The 23,735-nt window shown below is 43.8% G+C and overlaps 2 protein-coding genes across 4 annotated transcripts in view; one reads left to right on the forward strand and one right to left on the reverse strand.

The window, feature by feature from the left end:
- Window positions 1-3,149, reverse strand: part of WDR76 (WD repeat domain 76) — a 40,479-nt gene extending 37,330 nt beyond the window's left edge. For 2 of the 3 annotated variants that reach the window (XM_032297632.1, XM_032297633.1), the window contains exons 1-2: window positions 2,719-3,147; window positions 1,452-1,853 (exon numbers count right to left, since the gene is read on the reverse strand). In XM_032297632.1, the coding sequence (XP_032153523.1) occupies window positions 1,452-1,853; window positions 2,719-2,778 (462 nt within the window). In that variant the 5' untranslated portion in view covers window positions 2,779-3,147. Of the gene's footprint in view, window positions 1-1,451; window positions 1,854-2,718 lie in introns of all 3 variants that reach the window. The other variant, XM_032297634.1, reaches the window with a different exon arrangement.
- A 1,621-nt stretch (window positions 3,150-4,770) lies between these two features.
- Window positions 4,771-22,907, forward strand: MFAP1 (microfibril associated protein 1). The gene is made up of 9 exons (XM_032297642.1): window positions 4,771-5,009; window positions 12,616-12,835; window positions 14,329-14,458; window positions 15,322-15,509; window positions 16,980-17,088; window positions 17,192-17,352; window positions 20,361-20,520; window positions 22,030-22,119; window positions 22,208-22,907. The coding sequence occupies exons 1-9, from the start codon at window positions 4,931-4,933 to the stop codon at window positions 22,388-22,390; spliced, it is 1,320 nt and encodes a 439-aa protein (XP_032153533.1). The 5' UTR covers window positions 4,771-4,930; the 3' UTR covers window positions 22,391-22,907.
- Window positions 22,908-23,735: the final 828 nt, after the last annotated feature.

Consider the following 23,735-nt stretch of genomic DNA (forward strand, 5'->3'; position numbering starts at 1 on the left):
TTTTTTTTTTTTTTTTTTTTTTTTTGAGAGTTTCGCTCTTGTTACCCAGGCTGGAGTGCAATGGTGCGATCTCGGCTCACCACAACCTCCGCCTCCTGGGTTCAGGCAATTCTCCTGCCTCAGCCTCCTGAGTAGATGGGATTACAGGCAAGCGCCACCATGCCCAGCTGATTTTTTGTATTTTTTAGTAGAGACGGGGTTTCACCATGTTGACCAGGATGGTCTTGATCTCTTGACCTCGTGATCCACCCGCCTCGGCCTCCCAAAGTGCTGGGATTACAGGCTTGAGCCACCGTGCCAGGCCATAGGAAAAAGGTTTCTTAGAAGTGGCTGTGCTAGACTCTCAATCCCAAGTCCAATTCATTTCACACTTGCCCCATGCTGTTCCACTATCGGTCCTGGTTCTTAACTCTGGGATGAGAGATCATAAACCAAATTTCTATTTCATAACAATGCCCTTCAATTATAGTATCTCCGTTTCCCTACTATCATTTTCTGTTCCCTGAGTTCCAGTAACATTGTGTTATGTACTATGTATGGTTTTATCTTGTCCTGTGTAAAGTTTGTCACTTTGAATGGAGCAAAGCCCTCCTGGTAGGCAGCAGAAGCTAAAAGAATTACAGGCCGGGCGCGGTGGCTCAAGCCTGTAATCCCAGCACTTTGGGAGGCCGAGGCGGGTGGATCATGAGGTCAAGAGATCAAGACCATCCTGGTCAACATGGTGAAACCCCGTCTCTACTAAAACTACAAAAAATTAGCTGGGCATGGTGGCGCGGGCCTGTAATCCCAGCTACTCAGGAGGCTGAGGCAGGAGAATTGCCTGAACCCAGGAGGCGGAGGTTGCGGTGAGCCGAGATCGCGCCATTGCACTCCAGCCTGGGTAACAAGAGCGAAACTCCGTCTCAAAAAAAAAAAAAAAAAAAATTACAAACCAAATTCCTTAAATTGATTGGAATTATATAGAACTAATGTGTTTCTCATGTATCTTCTCTATTCTGTCATTTGTCTGCTTTTGCATTTAAAGGAAATATATTCAACAAATCAATATAATCAATTAATGTTTCCCTACCCTGATATCAAGGGTCAGTCAATACCTTATGTCCCACAAACTGATGACTTCTGATATATTGTACATAAACATGTAAAGTTGAGCAAGGCACCATATGAGTAAGCCCAAAAATAAATGCAGTAAGTTTGGAGGGAGAAAAAGGGAAACGGAGTAAAGATTAAGTCAATCCTCTCATTGACACAACAGCAAGAGCAAAATTAATCCAAGGAAGTTATTTGTTAAACCTTAAAAATTATAGAAATTTATTGTTACATTTATACTTACATTAATGATGAAATAATTTGTTTGTATTAGAGAGATCCTTGATAAACTTTGCTTTATCAGAATGTCAAATTTCCAAACTGTAAGAGAAACTAGAACAAGCTACTAATTAAGTTCTTACCAGGCCTGGTGTGGTATCTTCATCACTGTCTCCATCCTGACTACTTTCCATATCAACACCGAGATTCATCGCATCTGTCGTTCTCTCGTGTTGTAGCTTGTTACTTTCAGTATGAACAGCTGAGGATGGATTTTGCAGTGTGGATTCTGCCTTGGAAGATGTGGTTTTCATCTTTGGAGGTATAATCCTCCTGCAAGTTTTCTTTATTTTAGTCTTCTTACAGGCCACTTCATTGTTAGAATTCTTTTCTAATAGGGATTTGGGGCACATAAGCTGGTCTAGCTGATAATTACTGAGGGAAAAGGGGGTAAGATAGACTGTAGCTGTTTTTATTGAAACTGTAGTCTGTACTGGTTTCAGAGACACATAAGCGATGTTTTGATTTTCTTTATATTCATTTACCTATTCAGATCAATAAAAGAAAAGAGAATATAAGAATTCCAAGTCCTGTGCCTTTCCTTACAGGATGCCCAACAGATCTAATAATTCCCATTTCACAATGACAATATAAATCCAAATTGAGGCCAGGTGAGGTGGCTCACACCTGCAATCCGAGCACTTTGGGAGGCCAAGGAAGGTGGATCACCTGAGGTCAGGAGCTCAAGACCAGCCTGGCCAACAGGATGAAACCCCGTTTCTACTAAAAATAGAAAAATAAGCTGAGTGTGGTGGCGCGTGCCTGTAATCCTAGCTACTTGGGAGGCTGAGGCAGGAGGATTGCTTGAACTCCAGGAGGCGAAGGTTGCAATGGGCCGAGATTGCGCCGCTCCACACCAGCCTGGGCAACAGAGCGAGACTATGTCTCAAATAAATAAATAAATCCAAATTGATAGCCTGTAAGAAAACTTTTTCTCCCTTCCAAAATCTAGATATGTAATTCATTAACCTTAACCTCAATAGAATTCATTTACTTGGCACATTTCTTGCCCCTAAGAGTTTGCCAGACCAATAATAATAATGACTAGCGTTTATGACAGAGGCAACTACCCCAACTGCCAGGGGCGGATGGAATGATTTAGAGTGTGAAGCTGACCGTAAGTGTGGCAAAAGCAAACGTAGAGGGCTGAAGAAAGCGAATCCCAGCTCTGACCCTCCCACTATTTCTAGGGTTACTGATTAAAACTTTTCGACAACGCTAAAGGCCTCAGGGCAGGGATCCCCGCCTACCCTCAATGCCAGGTGCTCTCGACCTCCCAGGCCTGTATCCCGCAGAACCCCACAGAAACCGAGGCAGAAGCACACCCGGAAGCACCAACCCGTTTCTCACCTTCATCTGGGGTCGCTGTCTGGGGTCCGCCTTCTCAGCCGCCGCGCCCGACCCCGACATCTTTCGGCTTCTTAAGAGTCCGGCGCCTTCCCGCCAAGATTGCGGCAGGAGGCCGGGAGGGGTGGAGCGAGGCCGGGAGTTGTAGGGCAGGATGGGGCGGGGCCGGGACGCGGCGGAGCCCACTCGCGCCCCCGCGGTCGCAGCGCCAGAGCAGGAAGACTGGGTTACGCGCGCCTCTTAAGAAAGCCATCTTAAAGCCCTAGGCTGAAAATTCTTCAGGGGATGTACTTGGTCTGAATTGACATTTTTACCTTTGACTGGTGATTCTGATTCTGGTGGTACGGGGATGCCGCTCTGAAAAACACTGGCAGGCCGGGCGCGGTGGCTCACGCCTGTAATCCCAACACTTTGAGAGGCCGAGAGGAGCGGATCGCTTGAGCCCAGGACTTCGAAACCAGCCTAGGCAACATAGTGAGACCCTATGTCTACAAAAAATAGAAAAATTAGTCCTGCGTGGTGCTGTGCGTCTGTAGTCCCAGATACTCGGAAGGCAGGGGTGGGAAAATGGTTTGAACCTAGAAGGATGAGGCCACAGTGAGGCACCATCCTGCGGCACTCCAGCCTGGGCGACAGAGCAAAACCCTGTCTCTTTTATAAATAAAAATAAAGTAAGATTTTGGCTATTCTTCTATTTAAGGTTCCTTCTAGCCCAAAGCTGTTTCCTTAGTTGCTTAACTGGGTCCCACACTGTTACTTGCCTGAGACTTGTCCAGTTTCATTTCTTCTCCCACCCAAGGCCCAACTGTAGAATACAGTTGAAGTAATTTGGGTAAATAATATTAACAGCAACTTCAAGGCCCTCTATGACTCAATAATTACTGATAAAACCAAACTTTTCATGGTGTCCTGTTTAATGCACAGTTTCTGGACTGCAAGACTGTTTCTGCTGTCCGTTGTATCCCCCACAATGGTAAAGTCCTTCCTACTGTGAAATATGCCCTGACTTTCCAATTTTTTTTTTTTTTAACACAACCCAGCTTGTAAATTGGGGCTGCTTCTGTTATTATTCTACCAGTCCTTAAAGAGTTCTTAAATAGGCCAGCCGCGGTGGTTCACATCTGTAATCCCAGCACTTTGGGAGGCCAAGGCGGGTGGATCATCTGAGGTCAGGAGTTCAAAACCAGCCTGAGCAACATGGCGAAACCTCGCCTCTACTAAAAATACAAAACTTACCGGGCTGTGGGAGGCCAGAGTGGGTGGATCCCTTGAACCCGGCCAACACGGTAAAACCGCCTCTACTAAAAATACAAAAATCAGCAGGGGGTGGTGGCGGGTGCTTGTAATCACAGCTACTCAGAGGGCTGAGACGCAAGAATTACTTGAACCCAGGAGGAGACTGCTGTAAGCCGAGATCGCGCCACTGCACTCCAGCCTGGGTGACAGAGCAAGACCCTGTCTCAAAATAATAATTACCTAGTAACTTAAATACAAACACTTTCCAGCCAGGAATTTATTTTAACAGGTAGTTTCCAACTACCAGTGGAAGAACCTGAAAGCCTAGAAGTGGAGTTTGGAGATTTCGGGCAGGCAATGTCTCAAGCACCTTGGGGGATTTTTCTTTTTTCTTTTTTTTTTTTTGTCACTGGTCTAAATCAGCACCACCTGTCCTGTGTGATACCAAATACTGCATTACAGCTCACAATGGCCTCATCAACTGACCTAATCAGATGCCATTACCAAGATTTTTACTCCATCTAACTACTTTTTCTGAGCTTTCAACAAGCCAAACAGCAACTCACTGGCGTCTCAGTTTCTTATTCACTATACTGTTCTTGGCTTCTAACCAACCTAACACGTGGAACCTTTCATTAGAACCTTCCTCACCGCAGGGTCCACGGGTCCTAACAGCAAAGCCCAAAAGAAGCAAAATTTCCCGCCAAAAGCGGTTTCCAATTTCCGAGGGCAGCCGAAGAGCAGGCAAAGAAACAGACGCAACTTCCTCGTTGTGGGCGCTCAAACGTCCTCCACCATCCCACAATCCCCTCGTTACGTATTTCCGGTTTATCTAGCTTAGCCGTAAGTGGTTTCTCTATCAGTCGAGCAGCTGTGTTCGTGGACCTAGGAGGAAGGGATATTTTCTCTTCGTTGACGTTGTTGGTGTTCACTGTTTGGAATTAGTCAAGTTTCGGGAATCACCGTCGCTGCCATCAACATGTCGGTCCCAAGCGCTCTCATGAAGCAACCGCCCATTCAGTCTACGGCTGGGGCCGTCCCGGTTCGCAATGAGAAAGGTACGGTGCTGACAACTCTTTTCCCAGTCGAATTGTAACCTCTTCCGGCCCCAGCAACCTCCAGACCTCTCCCAGACCACTCCTATCCCGCCAACTCTCAAGATTTGGCTCCCAAATTCTTCGACCTTTCCACCCCCCACCCACTCGCATCCGATCTTGTTCCTGTCTGGCCTGCTCTCATATTCAGCAAGCACCCCTTAGCCTACACAAATTCCTTAGACGAATATGTACATTACATATATATTGCATATATAAAAGTATGAAATAGTTGCTCTGATATACACTATATCAGAATATAGATGTCTAATATATCTATATCCTGGAATATATGTATTAGTCTAATATTAGAATATAATATCACTACATATTACTAGAATATATGTATTAGTCTAATTACTTAGGAACTTAAGTATATATATATATATATATATATATTTTTTTTTTTTTTTTTTTTTTGACGGCGGTTTTTTCCTTTTTCTACCCAGGCTGGAGTGCAATGGCGCGATCTCGGCTCACCGCCACCGCCGCCTCCTGGGTTCAGGCAATTCTCCTGCCTCAGCCTCCTGAGTAGCTGGGATTACAGGCACGCGCCACCATGCCCAGCTAATGCTTTTTGCATTTTTAGTAGAGACGGGGTTTCACCATGTTGACCAGGGTGGTCTCGATCTCTTGACCTCGTGATCCACCCGCCTCGGCCTCCCAAAGTGCTGGGATTACAGGCTTGAGCCACCGCGCCCGGCCAAGTATATATATTAATCTAATAATTAGGAACTTATCAGAATATAAATATATCAGACTAGATAGGTAGGTAGGTAGGTAGATACATAGAGAGAATGCGTATTTGCAGGGCATTGTGCGGGATATAGTCCTTTTGCTGTCCATAGAAGACTGCTTATGCTGCCCGGATTGGACTCGACCTCCTGGGCTCCGGCTATCCTCCTGCCTCAGCCTCCCAGGTAGACACCACGGTGTCTAGCCTCAACATGGATTTTGAGAATTATCTTTGAATACCTATATTTATTCATCTGAACTGCTTATGAATTCCATTGTGTAAAATAAATTGTAACCAGCCGGAGGCGGTGGCTCACGCCTGTAATCCCAGCACTTTGGGAGGCCAAGGCGTGCGGATCCCAAGGTCAAGAGATGGAGACCATCCTGACCAACATGGTGAAACCCCGTCTCTACTAAAAATACAAAAATTAGCTGGGCGTGGTGGCGTGGGCCTGTAGTCCCAGCTACTTGGGACTCTGAGGCAGGAGAATTGCTTGGACCCGGGAGGCGGAGGTTGCAGTGAGCTGTGATCGAGCCACTGCACTCCAGCCTGGCGCCTGGCGATAGAGCGAGACTCTGTCTCAAAAAAATAAATAAATAAAATAAACTGTAACCCACAGTTTATTCCCTCCTGAGGGGCAGGTAGTTGTCCCATCGTTGTTTTTTCCCCCTATTAAAAAAGTGCTGCCGCTGGGAACTGTGGCTCACACCTCTGAGGTGGGCGGATCACCTGAGGCTAGGAGTTTCAGACCAGCCTAGCCAACGTGGCGAAACCCCATCTCTACTAAAAATACAAAAAATTAGCCAGGCGTGGTGGCAGGTGGCTGTAATCCCAGCTACAAGTTCAACTTCTGCAGTTGTCATTCTCTAGCCAATCCAGCTTTATTTAATGCCTCTCCAAAGTGAGTTGTAAAAATGTAAGAATTTGGCCGGGTGTGGTGGCTCACGCCTGTAATCCTAGCACTTTGGGAGGCCAGGGTGAACGAATCATGAGGTCAAGAGATCAAAACCATCCTGCCAACATGGTGAAACTCCCTTGAACCCGGGAGGCAGTGGTTGCAGTGAGCTGAGATCGCACCACTGCACTCCAGCCTGGCGACAGAGCAAGACTGTTTCAAAAAACAAAAACAAAAAACAACATAAGAATTTGTGGAGCACAGTGGCTCACATCTGTAATCCCACACTTCAGGAGGCTGAGGCAGGAGGATCACTAGAGGCCAGGAGTTCAAGACCAGCTTGGGCAACATAGCAAGACCCTCATCTCTACAAAAAAAGTAAAAATTAGCTGGATGTAGTGATGTGTTCTTGCTACTTTGGGGAAGCCAAAGCAGAAGAATCACTTATGCCCAGAAGTTCAAAGCTGCAGTAAGCTATGATTGTGCCATTACACTCCAGCCTGTGCAACACATTGAGACCCTGTCTCTTAAAAACAAAACAAACAAGGCTGGGCATGGTGGCTCGAAGCTGTAATCCCAGCACTTTGGGAGGATGAGGCGGGAGGATCACAAAGTCAGGAGTTCAAGACCAGCCTGGCCGACATGGTGAAATCCCATCTTTGCTAAAAATACAAAAATTAGCTGGGTGTGGTGGCGGATGCCTGTAATCCCAGGTATTTGGGAGACTGAGGCAGAGAACTGCTTGAACCCAGAAGGCGGAGGCTGTAGTGAGCCGAGATCGCAATTCTGCACTCCAGCCTGGGGGACACAGTGAGACTCCATCTCAAAAAAAAAAAAAAAAAAAAAACTTTGAGAACCTAAGAGCTTTATTTCCCATATATTCATCATTTACACACTTGGTTGTATCAGATTTTTACATTTTTGCCCAATCTAACAGGTGCAACATGTGTGAAATGGCATCTTGTTATTCTAATTTGCATTCCCCTGATTACTAGTGATGCTGGGCATCTTGTTCATGTGTCTAATAAGCTCTCTAGGTTTTCTTTTCTATTACTTGTTTCTATCAATTACCCACTTTGTTTGCTTTGTTTTTATATGTTCCAAATCTATAGTAACCTTTTCCCCATTTTTTGGCTTCTTTTTTAACTTTATGAAGTCGTCTCTTACACAGATGATTCTAGTTTTAGTGTTATCAGACTTACCAACTTTATCTTTTATGATTTGTGCTTTTTTTTTTTGGTATATCATTTAAGAAATAATCCCTCCCTGCACTGAGATCACAGATACTCATATTGTAAAGGTTTTCTGTATTTTTTTTTTTTTTTTTAGGAATAAGGTGGGGTCTCACCATGATGGCCAGGCTGGTCTTGAACTCCTGACTTCAGGTGATCCACCCACCTCAGCCTCCCAAAGTGCTGGGATTACAGGCATGAGCCACAGCGCCCTGCCATTTTTTTTTTTTTTTTTTTAAAGACAGTTTTGCTCTTGTTGCCCAGGCTGGAGTACAATGGCATGATCTCGGCTCACTGCAACTTCTGCCTCATGGGTTCAAACAATTCTCCTGCCCCAGCTTCCCAAGTAGCTGGGATTACAGGCGCCCACCACCACACCCAGCTAATTTTTGTATTTTTAGTAGAGACAGGGTTTCACCATGTCAGCCCGGTTTGCTCTCCAACTCCCGACCTCAGGTGATCCACCTGCCTTGGCCTCCCAAAGTACGGGAATTACAGGTGTGAGCCATGGTCCCCAGCTATTGTAAAGGTTTTCTAGCTTCTGAGTGTTCATATATATTAAATTGGATTGAATACATAATTATACAAAACACACTTTAAGTTAGGGAGCTTACAGTCCCATAGGGAATGTAAATATTTAAGATAAGTTTGTTTTTGTTTTTGTTTTTGTTTTTTTCCCCCGGAGATGAAGTCTTGCTGTCAGGCTGCAGTGCAGTGGTGCGATCTTGGCTCACTGCAACCTCCGCCTCCTGAGTTCATGCAATTCTCCTGCCTTAGCCACCCGAAGTAGCTGGGATTATAGGCGCCCACCACCACACCCAGCTAATTTTTGAATTTTTAGTAGAGACAGGGTTTCACCATGTTGGCCAGGCTGGTCCCAAACTCCTGACCTCGTGATCTGCCCGCCTCAGCCTCCCAAAGTGCTGGGATTTACAGGCATGAGCCACCGTGCCCGGCTGATAAGTTTTTCATAGTTGGGTCTTTAATCCATCTGGAATTTTTGTGTCTATGGTAGAAGTTAGAGGTCTAATTTTACTATATGGTTGGCCAATTGTCCCTTCTCTGCTGATGGATTAGCCCATCCACTCCCTACTGATTTGTAATGCCACTTCTGTAATATACTCAAGTTCTCATATAAGCTTGCTTTTCTGCTCTCTACTCTGTTCAGTTGATCTCTGTGTACCTCCTGGGTCACTGACGTATCTGGTAAGCTATTCCTTATCCCTCCTTCCCCACCTCCATCAGCTTTTATTCTTTTTCACCATTTTCTTGGCTCTTTGGGGCCTCCTGTTCGTCCATACGATTTTGGAATTAGCCTGGAGACAACTTTTAATGGAATTGCATTAAAATGATAGATTATACATTTATAGGTTAATTCAGGCGCAGCTGCCATCTTCTCATCTTTAAATGTGAAGTATTTATTTATTTAGATCTTAGATCTTTTTTATCTTTCAATAAAATTATATTGTTTTCCTCCTAAAAGCCTGCACATTGTTTGCTAGATTTATTCCTATTTTATAGATTAGTTGTGATTGTTCACAGTATTTTAAAACTTTATTTTCTCCAGCCTGGGCAACACAGGAAGACCCCATCTCCACAAAAAATACAATAAATTACCTGGGTGGCACCTGCCTGTAGTCCTAGCTACCCAGAGGCTGAGGAGGGAGGATCACTTTAGCCCAAGAGGTTGAGGCTGCAGTGAGCCGTGATCATCCCACTGCATACCAGCCTGGGTGACACAGTGAGACTCTTTCTTAAAAAGTAAAAAATATACCAGGCATGGTGGCTCACTCCTGTAATCCCAGCACTTTGGGAGGCCTTTGGCAAGAGGATCGCTTGAGCCCAGGAGTTCAAGGCCAGCCTGGGCAACACAGTAAGACCTTGTCTCTATAAAAAAAATTTTTTTGATTTTGTAGTCCCAAAAAGAATTTTTTTGTAATCTCAGCTACATGGGAGGCTGAGACAGGAGTACGGTTTGAGCCTGGGAGTTCTCCTATAAGGCTGCAGTGAGCCATGACTGTGCCACTGCACTCCAGCCTGGGCAACAGAGTGATTGAGACCCTGTCTCAAGAAAATCAATAAAAATAAAATTGTACTTTCTAGTTATATGTAGCTAATAATGTACGGGTATACTTATTTTTATAAGTAAGTTTTGTATCCTGCATTTTTTCTGAATTATTTTAGCTTATCTGTTATCTTGTGTTTTCTCCAAAGACAACCATATAATCTGCAAATTATGGCAATTTCTTCCTTTAAAATCCTTATAACTTTTCCTTACTGCCCAAATTAGAACCATAACACAGTGTTGACTAGAAGGTGTGATAGGGACAACATTAGGATGCCCACTGTTTTTTACAGAGAATGCTTCTAGCCGGGCCCTGTGGCTCACGCCTGTAATCCCAACACTGGGAGGCTGAGGCTGGCTGATAACCTGAGATCAGGAGTTCAAGACTAGCCTGGCCCACGTGGTGAAACCCTGTCTTACTAAAAAATAAAAAAATTAGCTGGGTGTGGTGGTGGGCACCTGTAATCCCAGCTACTCAGGAGCCTGAGGCAGGGAGAATTGCTTGAACCCAGGAGGCGGAGGGTGCAGTGAGCTATCATGCCACTGTGCTGTAGCATGGGCGACAGCAAGACTCCATCTCAATCAATCAGTCAATCAATAGAATGCTTCCATTGTTTTATCATTAAGTATAAAGTCTGCTGTACCGTTAAAAAAAAAATGTGACTTTAAAAAATAGTAGACCAGGAGAGATAGCTCACACCTGTAATCCAAGCACTTTGGGACACTGAGGCTGGAGGATCACTTGAGGCCAGGAGTTCAAGGCCAGCCTGGGGAACATAGTGAGACCCTCTCTCTACCTTTTTAAAAATAACAAAAATAACTTTTAAAATTAAAAATAGTATATTGCTTCCTCTCCCATTGTCTATCTACCTATCTATATAAATATAGATAGATAGATCATTTTTTTTTTTTTTTTTTTGAGACGGAGTTTTTCTCTTGTTACCCAGGCTGGAGTGCAATGGCGCGATCTCGGCTCACCGCAACCTCCGCCTCCTGGGTTCAGGCAATTCTCCTGCCTCAGCCTCCTGATTAGCTGGGACTACAGGCACGCGCCACCATGCCCAGCTAATTTTTTGTAGTTTTAGTAGAGACGGGGTTTCACCATGTTGACCAGGATGGTCTCGATCTCTTGACCTCGTGATCCACCCGCCTCGGCCTCCCAAAGTGCTGGGATTACAGGCTTGAGCCACCGCGCCCAGCCAGATAGATGATTTTTTAAGAGAATCTTGCTGTGTTGCCCAGGCTGGAGTGCAGGAGCATGATCTCAGCTCACTGTAACCTCCACCACCCAGGTACAAGCAATTCTCCTACCTTAGCCACCTGAGTATCTAGGATTAACAAGCATGTGCCACCACGCCTGGCCAATTTTTGTATTTTTAGTAGAGACAGGGTTTCGCCATGTTGGCCAGGCTGGTCTTGAACTCCTGGCCTCAACTGCTCTGCCCACCTTAGCTTTCCAAAGTGGTGGGATTACAGGCATGAGCCACTGTGCCAGCTATATATATTTTTGTATTTGACCCAGGGTCTCACTCTGTCACCCAGGGTTAAGTGAGTTTCATGGTGTGATCACAGCTTGCTGCAGCCTCAACCTTCTGGGCTCAAGCAATTCTCCCACCTCTCCCTCCCAAGTAGCTTGGGACCACAGGCATGCACCACCATGCCCGGTTAATTCTTTTTAATTTTAGTAGAGATGAAGTCTAACTGTGTTGCCCAGGCTGGTCTTGAAATCCTGGGTTTAAACAATCTCCTGCCTCAACCTTCTAAAATGCTGGGATTACAGGCATGAGCCACCACGCCCGGCCCCCTCATTAATTTTCTAAGGTGAAACTATCCTTGTAGTCTTGGGCTAAATTCTAATAAGCTGCGTTGACTTAGGGGTTTTTTGTTTCAGTGTTTTTTGGATAGTTTTTATATTGCTGGGATAAATTTGCTCTTATGTTAGTATTTTTGTATTGATGTTTGTAAGTGAAATCCACCTGAAGTTTTCCTTTGAACTGTCCAGTTTGGTTATCAAGATTATACTCATAAAATAAGTTGGTTAGTTTTCACTGTCTCTCTCTGTTCACTAGAATTGTTTGTATTTGTAAGCGATTACCTACTCTTGCAGGTTTGATAGCACATAAGGTAAAGGAAAAGAAGATAGAAATAGGTAAGGTTGGAATATTGAGTCATGTGGCAGTATGTTATAAAGGCGGCCATGGAAATCCCAGAGGGAACTACAAGAATGCCTGAGCAGCATTTTAGTTTTATGTTCCTGCATAAATCACTCTTACTATGTGCTGGGCACGTTAAAAATAATTTGTTTAAAGGTATAGTTGAGGTAGAATAGCATGAATTTGTGATGGATGCAGTCTGCCCTTTTTAGGAGGACTTTTTTCTACTGTTACACTGCCTACCTTCCTCCACTTCATTGTACTCAAGGTAAGCCTCATTATCATTAGTATTGGCTTTCACAAGGAGGCAGTCTCATGACTTGGCCTTTGTAGGAAAACATTATTAGATGAATAGATGGTTGGTTAATGGCTTTCTTCTCCTGCTTAGACTCTTGTCTCCTAGAAATAAAGGACTCTATTTGTAAAGGCCATGGGTTGAAGGACATTGAGAAAGAGCCTCCTGAAACGTAAGTTATCTTTCTCGCCCAGGTGAGATTTCAATGGAAAAAGTCAAGGTAAAACGTTATGTGTCCGGAAAGAGGCCCGACTATGCCCCTATGGAGTCTTCAGATGAGGAGGATGAAGAATTTCAGTTCATTAAAAAAGCCAAAGAACAAGAAGCAGAGCCTGAGGAACAAGAGGAGGATTCATCTAGTGACCCCCGGCTACGGCGTTTGCAGAACCGTATTAGTGAAGATGTGGAAGAGAGGTAATGTCTATGATGGTGTTTTCCTTGAACATGAACCTCTACAGCTTAACAATAGCAATAATAGCTAATACTTGAAGAGTACTGCCAAGTAGATTATGTTTGCTAATTCTTGTAATCCACACAATAACTTTATAAGATAGGTGCTATTATCCCCATTTCACAAAAGGAGGAAACTAAGAGCACAAAGGGGCTAAGAAAGTAACATGACCAAAGTTACAAAGTGGCAGCTTCAGAAAATGACAGGTTACTTCTGGCCTAAAGCTCCTTATCGGAGTAGAAAACACAGATCATTCATTGGCTGTTGAAGTAAGTTTTTTAGCACAGATGTTTTATAAACTTTGATAAATTTATTTTATACATCTACTTAATTCTAAATGCTAATATGGGGAAATGACACTGAAGTAGGAGAAAAGACCTCATAAAGTTCTCATGGTGGAAAGAGAGCCGCCCAGTGAGCAATTTTGTATGTTATGTGTCGATTGAGACATTACCTTATAGAATAGGCCAAGGATCCTGAAGTTTCAGGGTTCCTAATTGTTTCAGGAGATTTTTCACAGGGCTCCTGGGTCAAAACGGTTCTGTTTATTTTAGTTATGGTAGTTAGAGCCAAATAACTTAATAAGTATTTATATCGTAACAACTTTGTCACTTGAAAATTAAAGTGCCCATCAGGAAAAAACTTTTATTCATTCTCACTTTACTACAGTTACTAGTGGAATTTCTGTGCCTGTTAGACACTGACAGCCTTTCAAACCTTGGAATCAGCACTGTCACGTTTTCATGTCTTGTTTTATGTTGATTTTCATGGTATCTTTTGCCTTTTTCACAGCAGCCACCAAAACCCAATTTCACAAAAATACGATGTTATTCAAAGGAATGTAGTGTGGCTTAATGTTGAAACTGAATTACCTTGAGCTATTAAAAATATCCCAATGCATCCCTATGAGTTTGCTGGCTTGCTGTGGTGCCCCAGGATGCCTCAACATACATTTAGTATTTCAGACCCAACTTGACTATTTGCTCTGACATCCTAGTTTAGTTTCTTTAATCTACACCTCAGTTTCCTCCACTTCAAGACTGTAATATTAGATGGGCATGGTGGCTCACACCTGTAATCCCAGCACTTTGAGAGGCTAAGGCAAGCAGATTGCCTAAGTCCAGTTCAAGACCAGCCTGGACAACATAGTAAAACCCTGTCTCTACAAAAAAATACAAAAATTAGCCAGGCGTGGTGGCACACCTATACTTCCAGCTACTCAGGAGGCTGAGGTGGGAGAATCACTTGAGCCTGGGAGGCAGAGGTTGCAGTAAGCCAAGATCACGCCACTGCACTACAGCCTGGGTAACAGAGCAAAACCCTGCCTCAAAAAAAAAAAAAAAAAAGACTTCAATATTAATGAAGGCAAACAATGTGCTTTGTGGCTATGGAAATGTGGTTGATGCTACTTCATTTTTATGACATTGCTGTTAAATTTGGAGATACTGTTTTTCAGATTGGCTCGACATCGGAAAATAGTGGAACCTGAAGTGGTAGGAGAAAGTGACTCAGAAGTAGAAGGAGATGCTTGGCGCATGGAACGAGAAGATAGCAGTGAAGAAGAGGAAGAGGAAATTGATGACGAGGTATGATAAAGGAACATGGGAAGTATTTTTCTGGGTATAAGAAAAAGTTGAGGCCAGTGTTCATTTGTTGAAGCACTAAAAACACAAAATCTCTGCCTTTGGCAGGGCTCTGATCATGTTCCTTGTTTGCTGGGATGAAATTAAAAATAGAATGGTACTAAGTTGTGGTTTTTGTTTTCTTTTTTTCTTGTGAGACAGTCTTACCAGACACCAGGCTGGAGTGCAGTGGCACAATCTTGGCTCACTGCAACCTCTGCCTCCCGGGTTCAAGCAATTCTTCTGCCTCAAGCACCCAACTAGTTGAGACTACAGGCTTGCACCACCACGCCCAGCTAATTTTTGTATTTTTTTAGTAGGGATGGGGTTTCACCATGTTGGCCAGGATGGTCTCAATGTCTTGACCTCATGATCCGCCCGCCTTGGCCTCCCAAAGTGCTGGAATTTACGGCCTGAGCCCCCGGGCCCGGCTTTTTTTTTTTTTTTTTTTTTTTCTCTCACTCTGTTGCCCAGACTGGAGTGCAGTGGCGCAATCTCAAGTCACTGCAACCTCCGCCTCCCAGGTTCAAGCGATTCTCCTGTCTCAGCCTCCCAAGTAGCTGGGGTTACAGGCGCGTGCCACCACACCTGGCTAACTTTCTGTATTTTTAGTAGAGACAGGGTTTCACCCTGTTAGCCAGGATGATCTCGGTTTGCTGACCTTGTGATCTGCCTACCTTGGCCTCCCAAAGTGCTGGGATTACAGGTATAAGCCATCGCTCCCATCCAGTTGTATTTGTTTATATTTGCATTTGTTGTGTTTGATGAGACAAAAACAAAAAGCTACAGACCATCTCACTAACTGGCTTACATATGTGACTTGATAGGAAATAGAGCGGCGTCGTGGCATGATGCGTCAGCGAGCACAGGAGAGAAAAAATGAAGAGATGGAAGTCATGGAAGTGGAAGATGAGGGACGTTCTGGAGAGGAGTCAGAATCAGAGTCTGAGTATGAAGAGTACACAGACAGTGAAGATGAGATGGAGCCTCGCCTTAAACCAGTCTTCATTCGAAAGTAAATATCTCACAAGCCAGATCTGAATCCACTTAATTACCTCTTTCAGGCAAAGAGACAAGTCTGTTTTCCATGGTGCTATTCTGAAATCTAAGCACTGAGTGAAAGTGCTTTTGCCATTGCTCTAGCCTTGCCAGACTAGCTGCTGAAGAATATCTTGGTGTTAGCAGAGAACCTGAGTTTGTTTTCGCATATCTTTTTTTTTCTAGTTGAAGAGCATATATTGGCTGGGCACAGTAGGTAGCCCACACCTATAATCCCAGCACTTTGTGAAGCTTAGGCAGGTGGATCATAAAGTCAGGAGATTGAGACCATCCTGGCCACCATGGTGAAACCCCGTCTCTACTAAAAAAAAAAAAAAAAAAAAAAAAATTAGCTGGGCATGGTGGCGCACACCTGTAGTCCCACCTATTCGGGAGGTTGAGGCAGGAGAATTGCTTGAACACAGGAGGCAGAGATTGCAGTGAGCCAAGACCATTGCACCACTGCCCTACGGCCTGGGTAACAGTGCAAGACTCTGTCTCAGAAAAAAGAAAAAGAAAAAAGTATGTATCTGTCCAAAGCCTTTATTTTTTATTTTTATTTTGGAGATGGAGTTTTGCTTTTGTTGCCCAGGCTGGAGTGCAGTGGCTCAGGCTCGGCTCACCACAGCCTCTACCTCCAGGGTTCAAGCGATTCTCCTGCCTCAGCCTCCTCAGTAGCTGGGATTAGAGGTGTACGCCACCATGCCCAGCTAATTTTTTTTTTTTTTTGAGTAGAGGTGGGGTTTCGCCATGATGGCCAAGATGGTCTTGAACTCCTGACCTCAGGTGATCTTCCTGCCTCAGCCTCCCAAAATGCTGGGATTACAGGCGTGATCCACCTTGCCCAGCCAGGGCCATATAGTTTTAAGCACAAGATTAAACTCAACAGGCAAATTCCTATTCCTTTACTAATGGTTAAAAATCCTACTTCTTACAGGCCAGCAGGTTCTTTGCTGTTCAGGCAGTTCTCAAAGATAAATGTGATTTTAGTACTCTGGGATGATGGCTGGGTACAATGGCTTATGCGTGTAATCCCATCACTTCGGGAGGCCAAGGTGGGTCGATCACAAGGTCAGGAATTCAAGACCAGCCTGGCCAACATGGTGAAACTCCATCTCTACTAAAAAAATAAAAAATTATCCAGGCATGATGGTGGGCACCGGTAATCCCATCTACTCAAGAGGCTGAGGCAGAGAACTGCTTGAACCTGGGAGGCAGAGGTTGTAGTGAGCTGAGATCGCACCACTGCACTCCAGCCTGGGCAACAGAGCAAGACTAGATCTCAAAAAAAAAAAAAAAGACCTGGGATGACTCAGCGTTTTTTGTTCTTTGCAAATACAGCCAAAGATTGTTTGGTTTTTTTCTGATTTAGATGGGACTAGGTCTGGGGGAACAGAGAACTCCACTCTAAGGACTTTGGGCAATTAACAGGACCTCTGTGATACAGGAAGGATCGAGTGACAGTTCAAGAACGTGAAGCCGAAGCATTGAAACAGAAGGAGCTGGAGCAGGAAGCAAAACGCATGGCCGAGGAGAGGCGCAAGTACACACTCAAGGTACTAGAGAGTGGTTCCAAGGATTGAGTGCAAGAAATAGTGTATAATAATGTTTGTCTGAGGAGAGTAAAGAAGTCCAGGCTGAATTGTTCTCCCTATCTAGATTGTCGAAGAGGAAACCAAGAAAGAGCTGGAAGAGAACAAGCGATCCCTGGCTGCACTGGATGCACTTAACACTGATGATGAAAATGATGAGGAGGAATATGAGGCATGGAAAGTTCGGGAGCTAAAAAGAATCAAGAGGGACAGAGAAGATAGAGAAGCGTGAGTAAAAAGATGAACCTAGAGTTAATGCTGCTAATGGAACAGGTTTCTAGTAGAATAGTTCTGAGACTCATTATCTACTGAGACTATGAGTTCCTTTCTAGCCATCTACAGAGTTCTTAGTGCTGGATGAGTTTCCTATAATTGGAATGTGAGTTTAACTTGTTACAGTGAAATCAGGGAAGAGAAACACATTTGTCACATGTGTCCATAACAGAGTGCCAGCCAGTGCTCCCTGTACTTTCCTAACAGACACAAAAACCAGTAACTGTTAGTAGTATCTCTTACTGTGTACAACCCAACCCACAATTGAGTGGCTTGAAACAATTTATTACTTTTCACAATTTTGGAGGTTGGCTGAACAGCTCCTCTACTGGTTTCACCTGGGCTCACTTATGTAGTTGCATCCAGCTAGAGGGGTGATTGGTCTAGAAACTTAAAAGGGCTTCACTCACATGCCAGTAGCAGGTGCTGGCTATCAGTTAGGATGCCTCACTTCTCCACTGGATTAGACTGGCTTCCTTACATAGCAGTCTCAGGGCACCATTCTAAGAGGACAAGCTCTCCTAACACTCATACATCCGTTCTGCCACATACTGGTCAAAGCAAGTCACGAGGCCAATCTAGCTTTAAGCAGGTGGAGAAATAGACTGTACCTCTGGATAGGAGCAGCAGCAAAGTCATACTTTTTGAAAACGAGCATGCGTACTGTGAGGGGAAGAATTTGTGGCACTTAAATAATCTACAATGTGTTAGAGCAGAACCATTTTTCTTTTTTTTTTCTTTTTGAGACGGAGTTTCGCTCTTTTGCCCTGGCTGGAGTGAAAAGTCACAACCTTGGCTCACTGCAACCTCTGCCTCCCAGGTTCAAGCAATTCTCCTGTCTCAGCCTCTGGAGTAGCTGGGATTACAGGCATGTGCCACCACACCTGGCTAATTTTTATATTTTTAGTAGAGATGGGGTTTCACCATGTTGGTCAGGCTGGTCTCAAACTTCTGACCTAAGGTTATCCACCCACCTCGGCCTCCCAAAGCGCTGAGATTACAGGTGTGAGCCACCATGCCCAGTGCAAGCAGAATCATTTCTGAGCTGCATTACCCATTCCTGTAAATTACTAGGTATGAGAGGATAATCCCAGATTACAAAGGGAAACAATCAATAAATAACTCTAGGCTGGGCGCAGTAGTTCATACCTGTAATCCCAGCACTTTGGGAGGCTAAGGTGGGTAGATCACTTAAGGCTGGGAGTTAGAGAGCAGCCTGGCCAACATGGCAAAACACCATCTATACTATAATATGAAAATTAGCCATCTTGTTTGTGTGTGCCTGTTAGTCCCAGATACTCAGGGTGCTGAGGCAGGAGAATCACTTGAACCCAGGAATTGGAGGTAACAGTGAACTGGTATCATACCACTGCACTCCAGCCTGGGCTGGAGTGACACGTCTGAAAAAACTACCAAAATTTGCCTGAATATGAGCTGTATGAACCACACATAATAGATAACTCCATCCTCATCCTGTAGTTTCTTTTTTTTTTGAGACGGAGTTTCGCTCTTGTTACCCAGGCTGGAGTGCAATGGCGCGATCTCGGCTCACTGCAACCTCCGCCTCCTGGGTTCAGGCAATTCTCCTGCCTCAGCCTCCTGAGTAGCTGGGATTACAGGCACGCGCCACCATGCCCAGCTAATTTTTTGTCGTTTTAGTAGAGACGGGGTTTCACCGTGTTGACCAGGATGGTCTCGATCTCTTGACTTCGTGATCCACCCGCCTCGGCCTCCCAAAGTGCTGGGATTACAGGCTTGAGCCACCGCGCCCGGCCTGAGACAGAGTCTTACTCTCGCCCAGTCTGGAATACAATGGTGCAATCTCGGCTTACTACAACCTCCACCCCCTGGGAGTCAAGTAATTCTCCTGCCTCAGCCTCCAGAGTAGCTGGGACTACAGGCATTTGCCACCATGCCTGGCTAATTTTTTTATTTTTAGTAGAGGCTGGGTTTCACCATTTTGGCCAGGCTGGCCTTGAACTCCTGACGTGAGGACTCCTGACGTCAGGTAATCCACCCACCTTGGCCTCCCAAAGTGCTAGGATTACAGGCATGACCATCATGACCAGCCCTCAGTCTGTAGTTTCTAAGGTTCTTACCCTGGACTTGAACGAGTAGGAATCCAAGTGCCGTTTTAAATTGTACACAAGGCTGGACATGGTGGCTCATATCTGGAATCCCAACACTTTGGGAGGCCAAAGCGGGCGGATCACAAGGTCAGGAGTTTGAGACCATCCTGACCAACATGGTGAAACCCTGTCTTTACTAAAAATAAGAGAATTAGCCAGGCATAGTAGTATACACCTGTAATCCCAGCTACTCAGGAGGCTGAGGCAGGAGAATTGCTTGGACCCGGGAGGTGGAAGTTGCAGTGAGCCAAGATCATGCTACTGCACTCCAGCCTGGGTGACAGAACGAAACTGCATCTCAAAAAAATAAAAATAAAACTGTACACAAAATTATGTGTATATATGCATTTTTTTTGAAAAGGGGATATCACCCCCTCTCTCCCCAACAATGGCTAAAAAGTTACTGCAATCTAATTAATGATAATCTTCGGTTTATGACATGCAAGCACCTATATGATTCTGATACACTTACATAAAGGAAGATCAGCGAAGTCCTGGACAGTTATTTTAAATTCACTGATTTTTTTTAAAGCTAAAAATTCTTTTTAGGGAAAGAGAATTCGTAATGTTGCAAAATGAAGCAGTAATAGTATGTCTGAACCTCAAAACGGCTAGAATCAACTTTTGGAAGTGGACAATACCTAGTCTGGCAAAAATAATGAAGACCAACTCACCCTTTTGTTTATTGAGCTCCTGATCTTGATTCCTAATAGGCAGTGACTAGAATTAAAGAAGGTGACTAATACTTGAAATGACATGGGACTGTTATTTTCAGATAATTTGGTCTTTCTGAAGCTGTAACACTACCAATAAATTGTTTTGCTCCCTGGACAGGCTTGAGAAGGAGAAAGCAGAAATTGAACGCATGCGAAACCTGACTGAGGAAGAGAGGAGAGCTGAGCTTCGGGCAAATGGCAAAGTCATTACCAACAAAGCTGTTAAGGGCAAATATAAGTTCTTACAGAAGTATTATCACAGGGGTGCCTTCTTCATGGTAAGAAGTGAAAAGAGAGTTCAAAAATTGCACAGTAGGAATAACTCAGAGACTTTGAATTATTTTTTCTCCTCCAGAATGTTTTCACTTGCCAGTGGTCAGTGCTATTTCCCTCTGAAGAATATAAACTCAGAGAAAAGCATCAGCAATTGGATTATAGAAGTATAATCAACTCTCTATTGGCCCCAGCTCTCAAAAAGAGGAAATGATATAACAGACTTTTTTTTGTTTGTTTGTTTGTTTTTTTTTTAAGAGACAAAGTCTTACTGTCACCCAGGCTGGAGGTACAGTGGTATGATTATAGTTCACTGCAACCTTGACCTCCTGGGCTCAAACTATACACCTGCTTCAGCCTCCAGAGTAGCTGAGACTATAGGCATGCACCACCATGCCTGGCTAATTTTTTTTTTTTTTTTTTTTTTTTTGCTAATTGCTAGTTTTTCAATCTTTTTGTAGAGACCAGGTCTCACTATATGTTGCTGAGGCTGATCTTGACCTTCTGGCCTCAAGCAATCCTCCCACCACAACCTCCCAAAGTACTAGGATTATAGGCATGAGCCATCATCCTCAGCTTTAGATAAACTGAGGAAATGAAATGGAGAAGTCACCTATATAGATAGTGGACTAATTTGGTCCTCCAAATAACATAGTTGTCATTATTTCATACCTGAATAAGAAGTTTTGGTTATGTGAAAACCAAACTGCAAATAGCTTTACATTAATTCACATTTGGGTGATAAAAGGTTCACTTCATTCTGAACTGACAAAGTACCTAAGCGTAACTAACCAAAAGAATGGTTTATTATCTAACCATTAGGTGGAGTGCCATCATCTTTGTTCTTCATATAAAGTCTAAGGTCAAAATACCAATCTGCTAATCCTGTATGGTTTATGATTTCGTAATGTTAAAGCAGTTTGTATCGAAAACTAGACGAGCTTTTTCAAGTGCTGTGTGGCAAATTCTGAATATCCCCACCGCAACTAAATTCCTGCCCTTCACTTTAGATGTGAGTTTAAAGTCCCAATAAAATATCCAGCTTATATAAAAGGCAGTAGAAAATCCAGGATTGGAGATTGGAGAGGCCTGTGCAGAGGTGAAGTCACATGGGTAAATGAACACACTGAGTGCAGAGAGAATAAGTGAACCTTTGAGACATGTCTATACTTAAGGAGAAAATTAGGCATAGTTGCGTGCACCTGTAGTCCCAGCTACTCAGGCGGCTGAAGTAAGAGCATCACCTGATCCTGGGAGGTCAAGGCTGCAGTGAGCAGTGGTCACACCACTGCACTCCAGCCTGGACATCAGAATGAGACCCCCCATCTCAGGAAGAAAAAAAAAAAAAAGACAATACAACAAAGGAAAAAGAATCTCTTCAACTATAGATGTAAGCTCTTGAAGAAAGGCTCAATACCCTCTGCTTTCTTTGTATACTTCATTGTAAAGTACATTTGTGGTTTGAATATATAGGAAATAAAGCCACAAGATATTGATAAGATTCTTCTCTACAGGATGAGGATGAAGAAGTATACAAGAGAGATTTCAGCGCTCCTACCCTGGAGGATCATTTCAACAAAACCATTCTTCCTAAAGTCATGCAGGTATGGGGAACCTTAATAACATGAAAAGGTAATGTATTGATAGATGAGGTATGGTTTGGTGGTGTAACCATCATATATCTTCCCTCAGGTCAAGAACTTTGGACGCTCAGGTCGCACCAAATATACTCACCTTGTGGATCAAGATACCACCTCCTTCGACTCAGCTTGGGGCCAAGAGAGTGCCCAGAACACAAAGTTCTTCAAACAAAAGGCAGCTGGGGTACGAGATGTATTTGAGCGGCCATCTGCCAAGAAGCGGAAAACTACCTAGGGTCCAACTGCTTATTCTTCCAACTGTGGAACACAAGGGGAAGTCTCAGCATATGGTCCTTGATTTGCTTTTTCATTACCTCCTTGGCCCTTGTATCCAGCTATTGGACCTACTTTTATAATTCTGATACTGGGTAGCCCAGACTTGGAAGGTGCTTTGTGAGGTTTGGACTCATGCTGAGAAACCCACAAGGAAAGCACTGTCCAGGTAGAATTAGAAGCTTTCCGCTTAAAACTATTTCTGAGAAATCTTAGGTTTTATCACTGCTATGGTTTCCCATATTTACTTGGGACTGTTCTGAGTTTTTTTCCAGCCCTTAGCTTGGGTTAGAAAAGTGGGCATGTCAGTGAAGAATGCATTACTTCTACCTTAGGTTTAGGAGTAATATACCAGGAAATCTAAGCTCATAGAAACATGTTTTCCATTTTTGCTTGGGGTCCATTTTTCTACGTGTACATGCTTTTTGATCCATATATGTGTGCATGTCAAGAAATAAAAGAATCATACACCAAGGAGATTTTTAGCATGATACTGGAAGTGATGTCCAGGCTGACAAGCATTAATTACCTATTAAAGTAAAAGGTAACAGAATTGTCAGGGAGAAGGTGTTTCACATTTTGATCATTCCCTTTGATCTCAGAAACAAGCTCAGGAACTAGCCAGGCTTTAAACAGCATCTGGATTTGTTCCATGAGCAAACAGTTCAGTGTCCTATGATAAAAATGAATGTAAATAATTACTATGAGGTGGTAAACACATAAAGATGAACACACTATTGTGTGGGATACAATCTAAGAATTATCCTAGAGTCAGAATGAGGGTAAGGCCTTGAAATTCTTATGGAGAAATGTTTGTAACTGCCATTTAAGTATCCATACAATAGACTCTTAGGGGCCTTTACAGTTTTATAGTTGAGGAAACTAGTTCAACAGGTGTGACTTGGTCAAAGCTGATTAACCTTTTTTTTTTTTTTTTAATTTCATTTTTGGAGACCTAGTTTCACTCTTGTTGCCCAGGCTGGAGTGCAATGGCGCAATCTCGGCTTACTGCAATCTCCGCCTCCTGGGTTCAAGAGATTCTCCTGCCTCAGCCTCCCAAGTAGCTGGAATTACAGGCATCTACCACCACACCCAGCTAATTTTTTTTTTTTTTAGTCTATTGTTTTTTTTTCAGTAGAGATGGGGTTTCACCATGTTGGCCAAGCTGATCTCAAAACTCCTAACTTCAGGTGATCCACCCACCTTGGCCTCCCAGAGTGCTGGGATTACATGTGTGAGCCACCACACCCAGCCCTGATTAACCTTTAAAGTAAAAATTCTACGGTCCTAGATGGCATGTAGAATGT

The sequence above is a fragment of the Sapajus apella genome, unplaced genomic scaffold (assembly GCF_009761245.1).
Source record: "Sapajus apella isolate SASKATOON/1434 unplaced genomic scaffold, GSC_monkey_1.0 scaffold37, whole genome shotgun sequence".
NCBI classification, from domain to species: domain Eukaryota; kingdom Metazoa; phylum Chordata; class Mammalia; order Primates; family Cebidae; genus Sapajus; species Sapajus apella.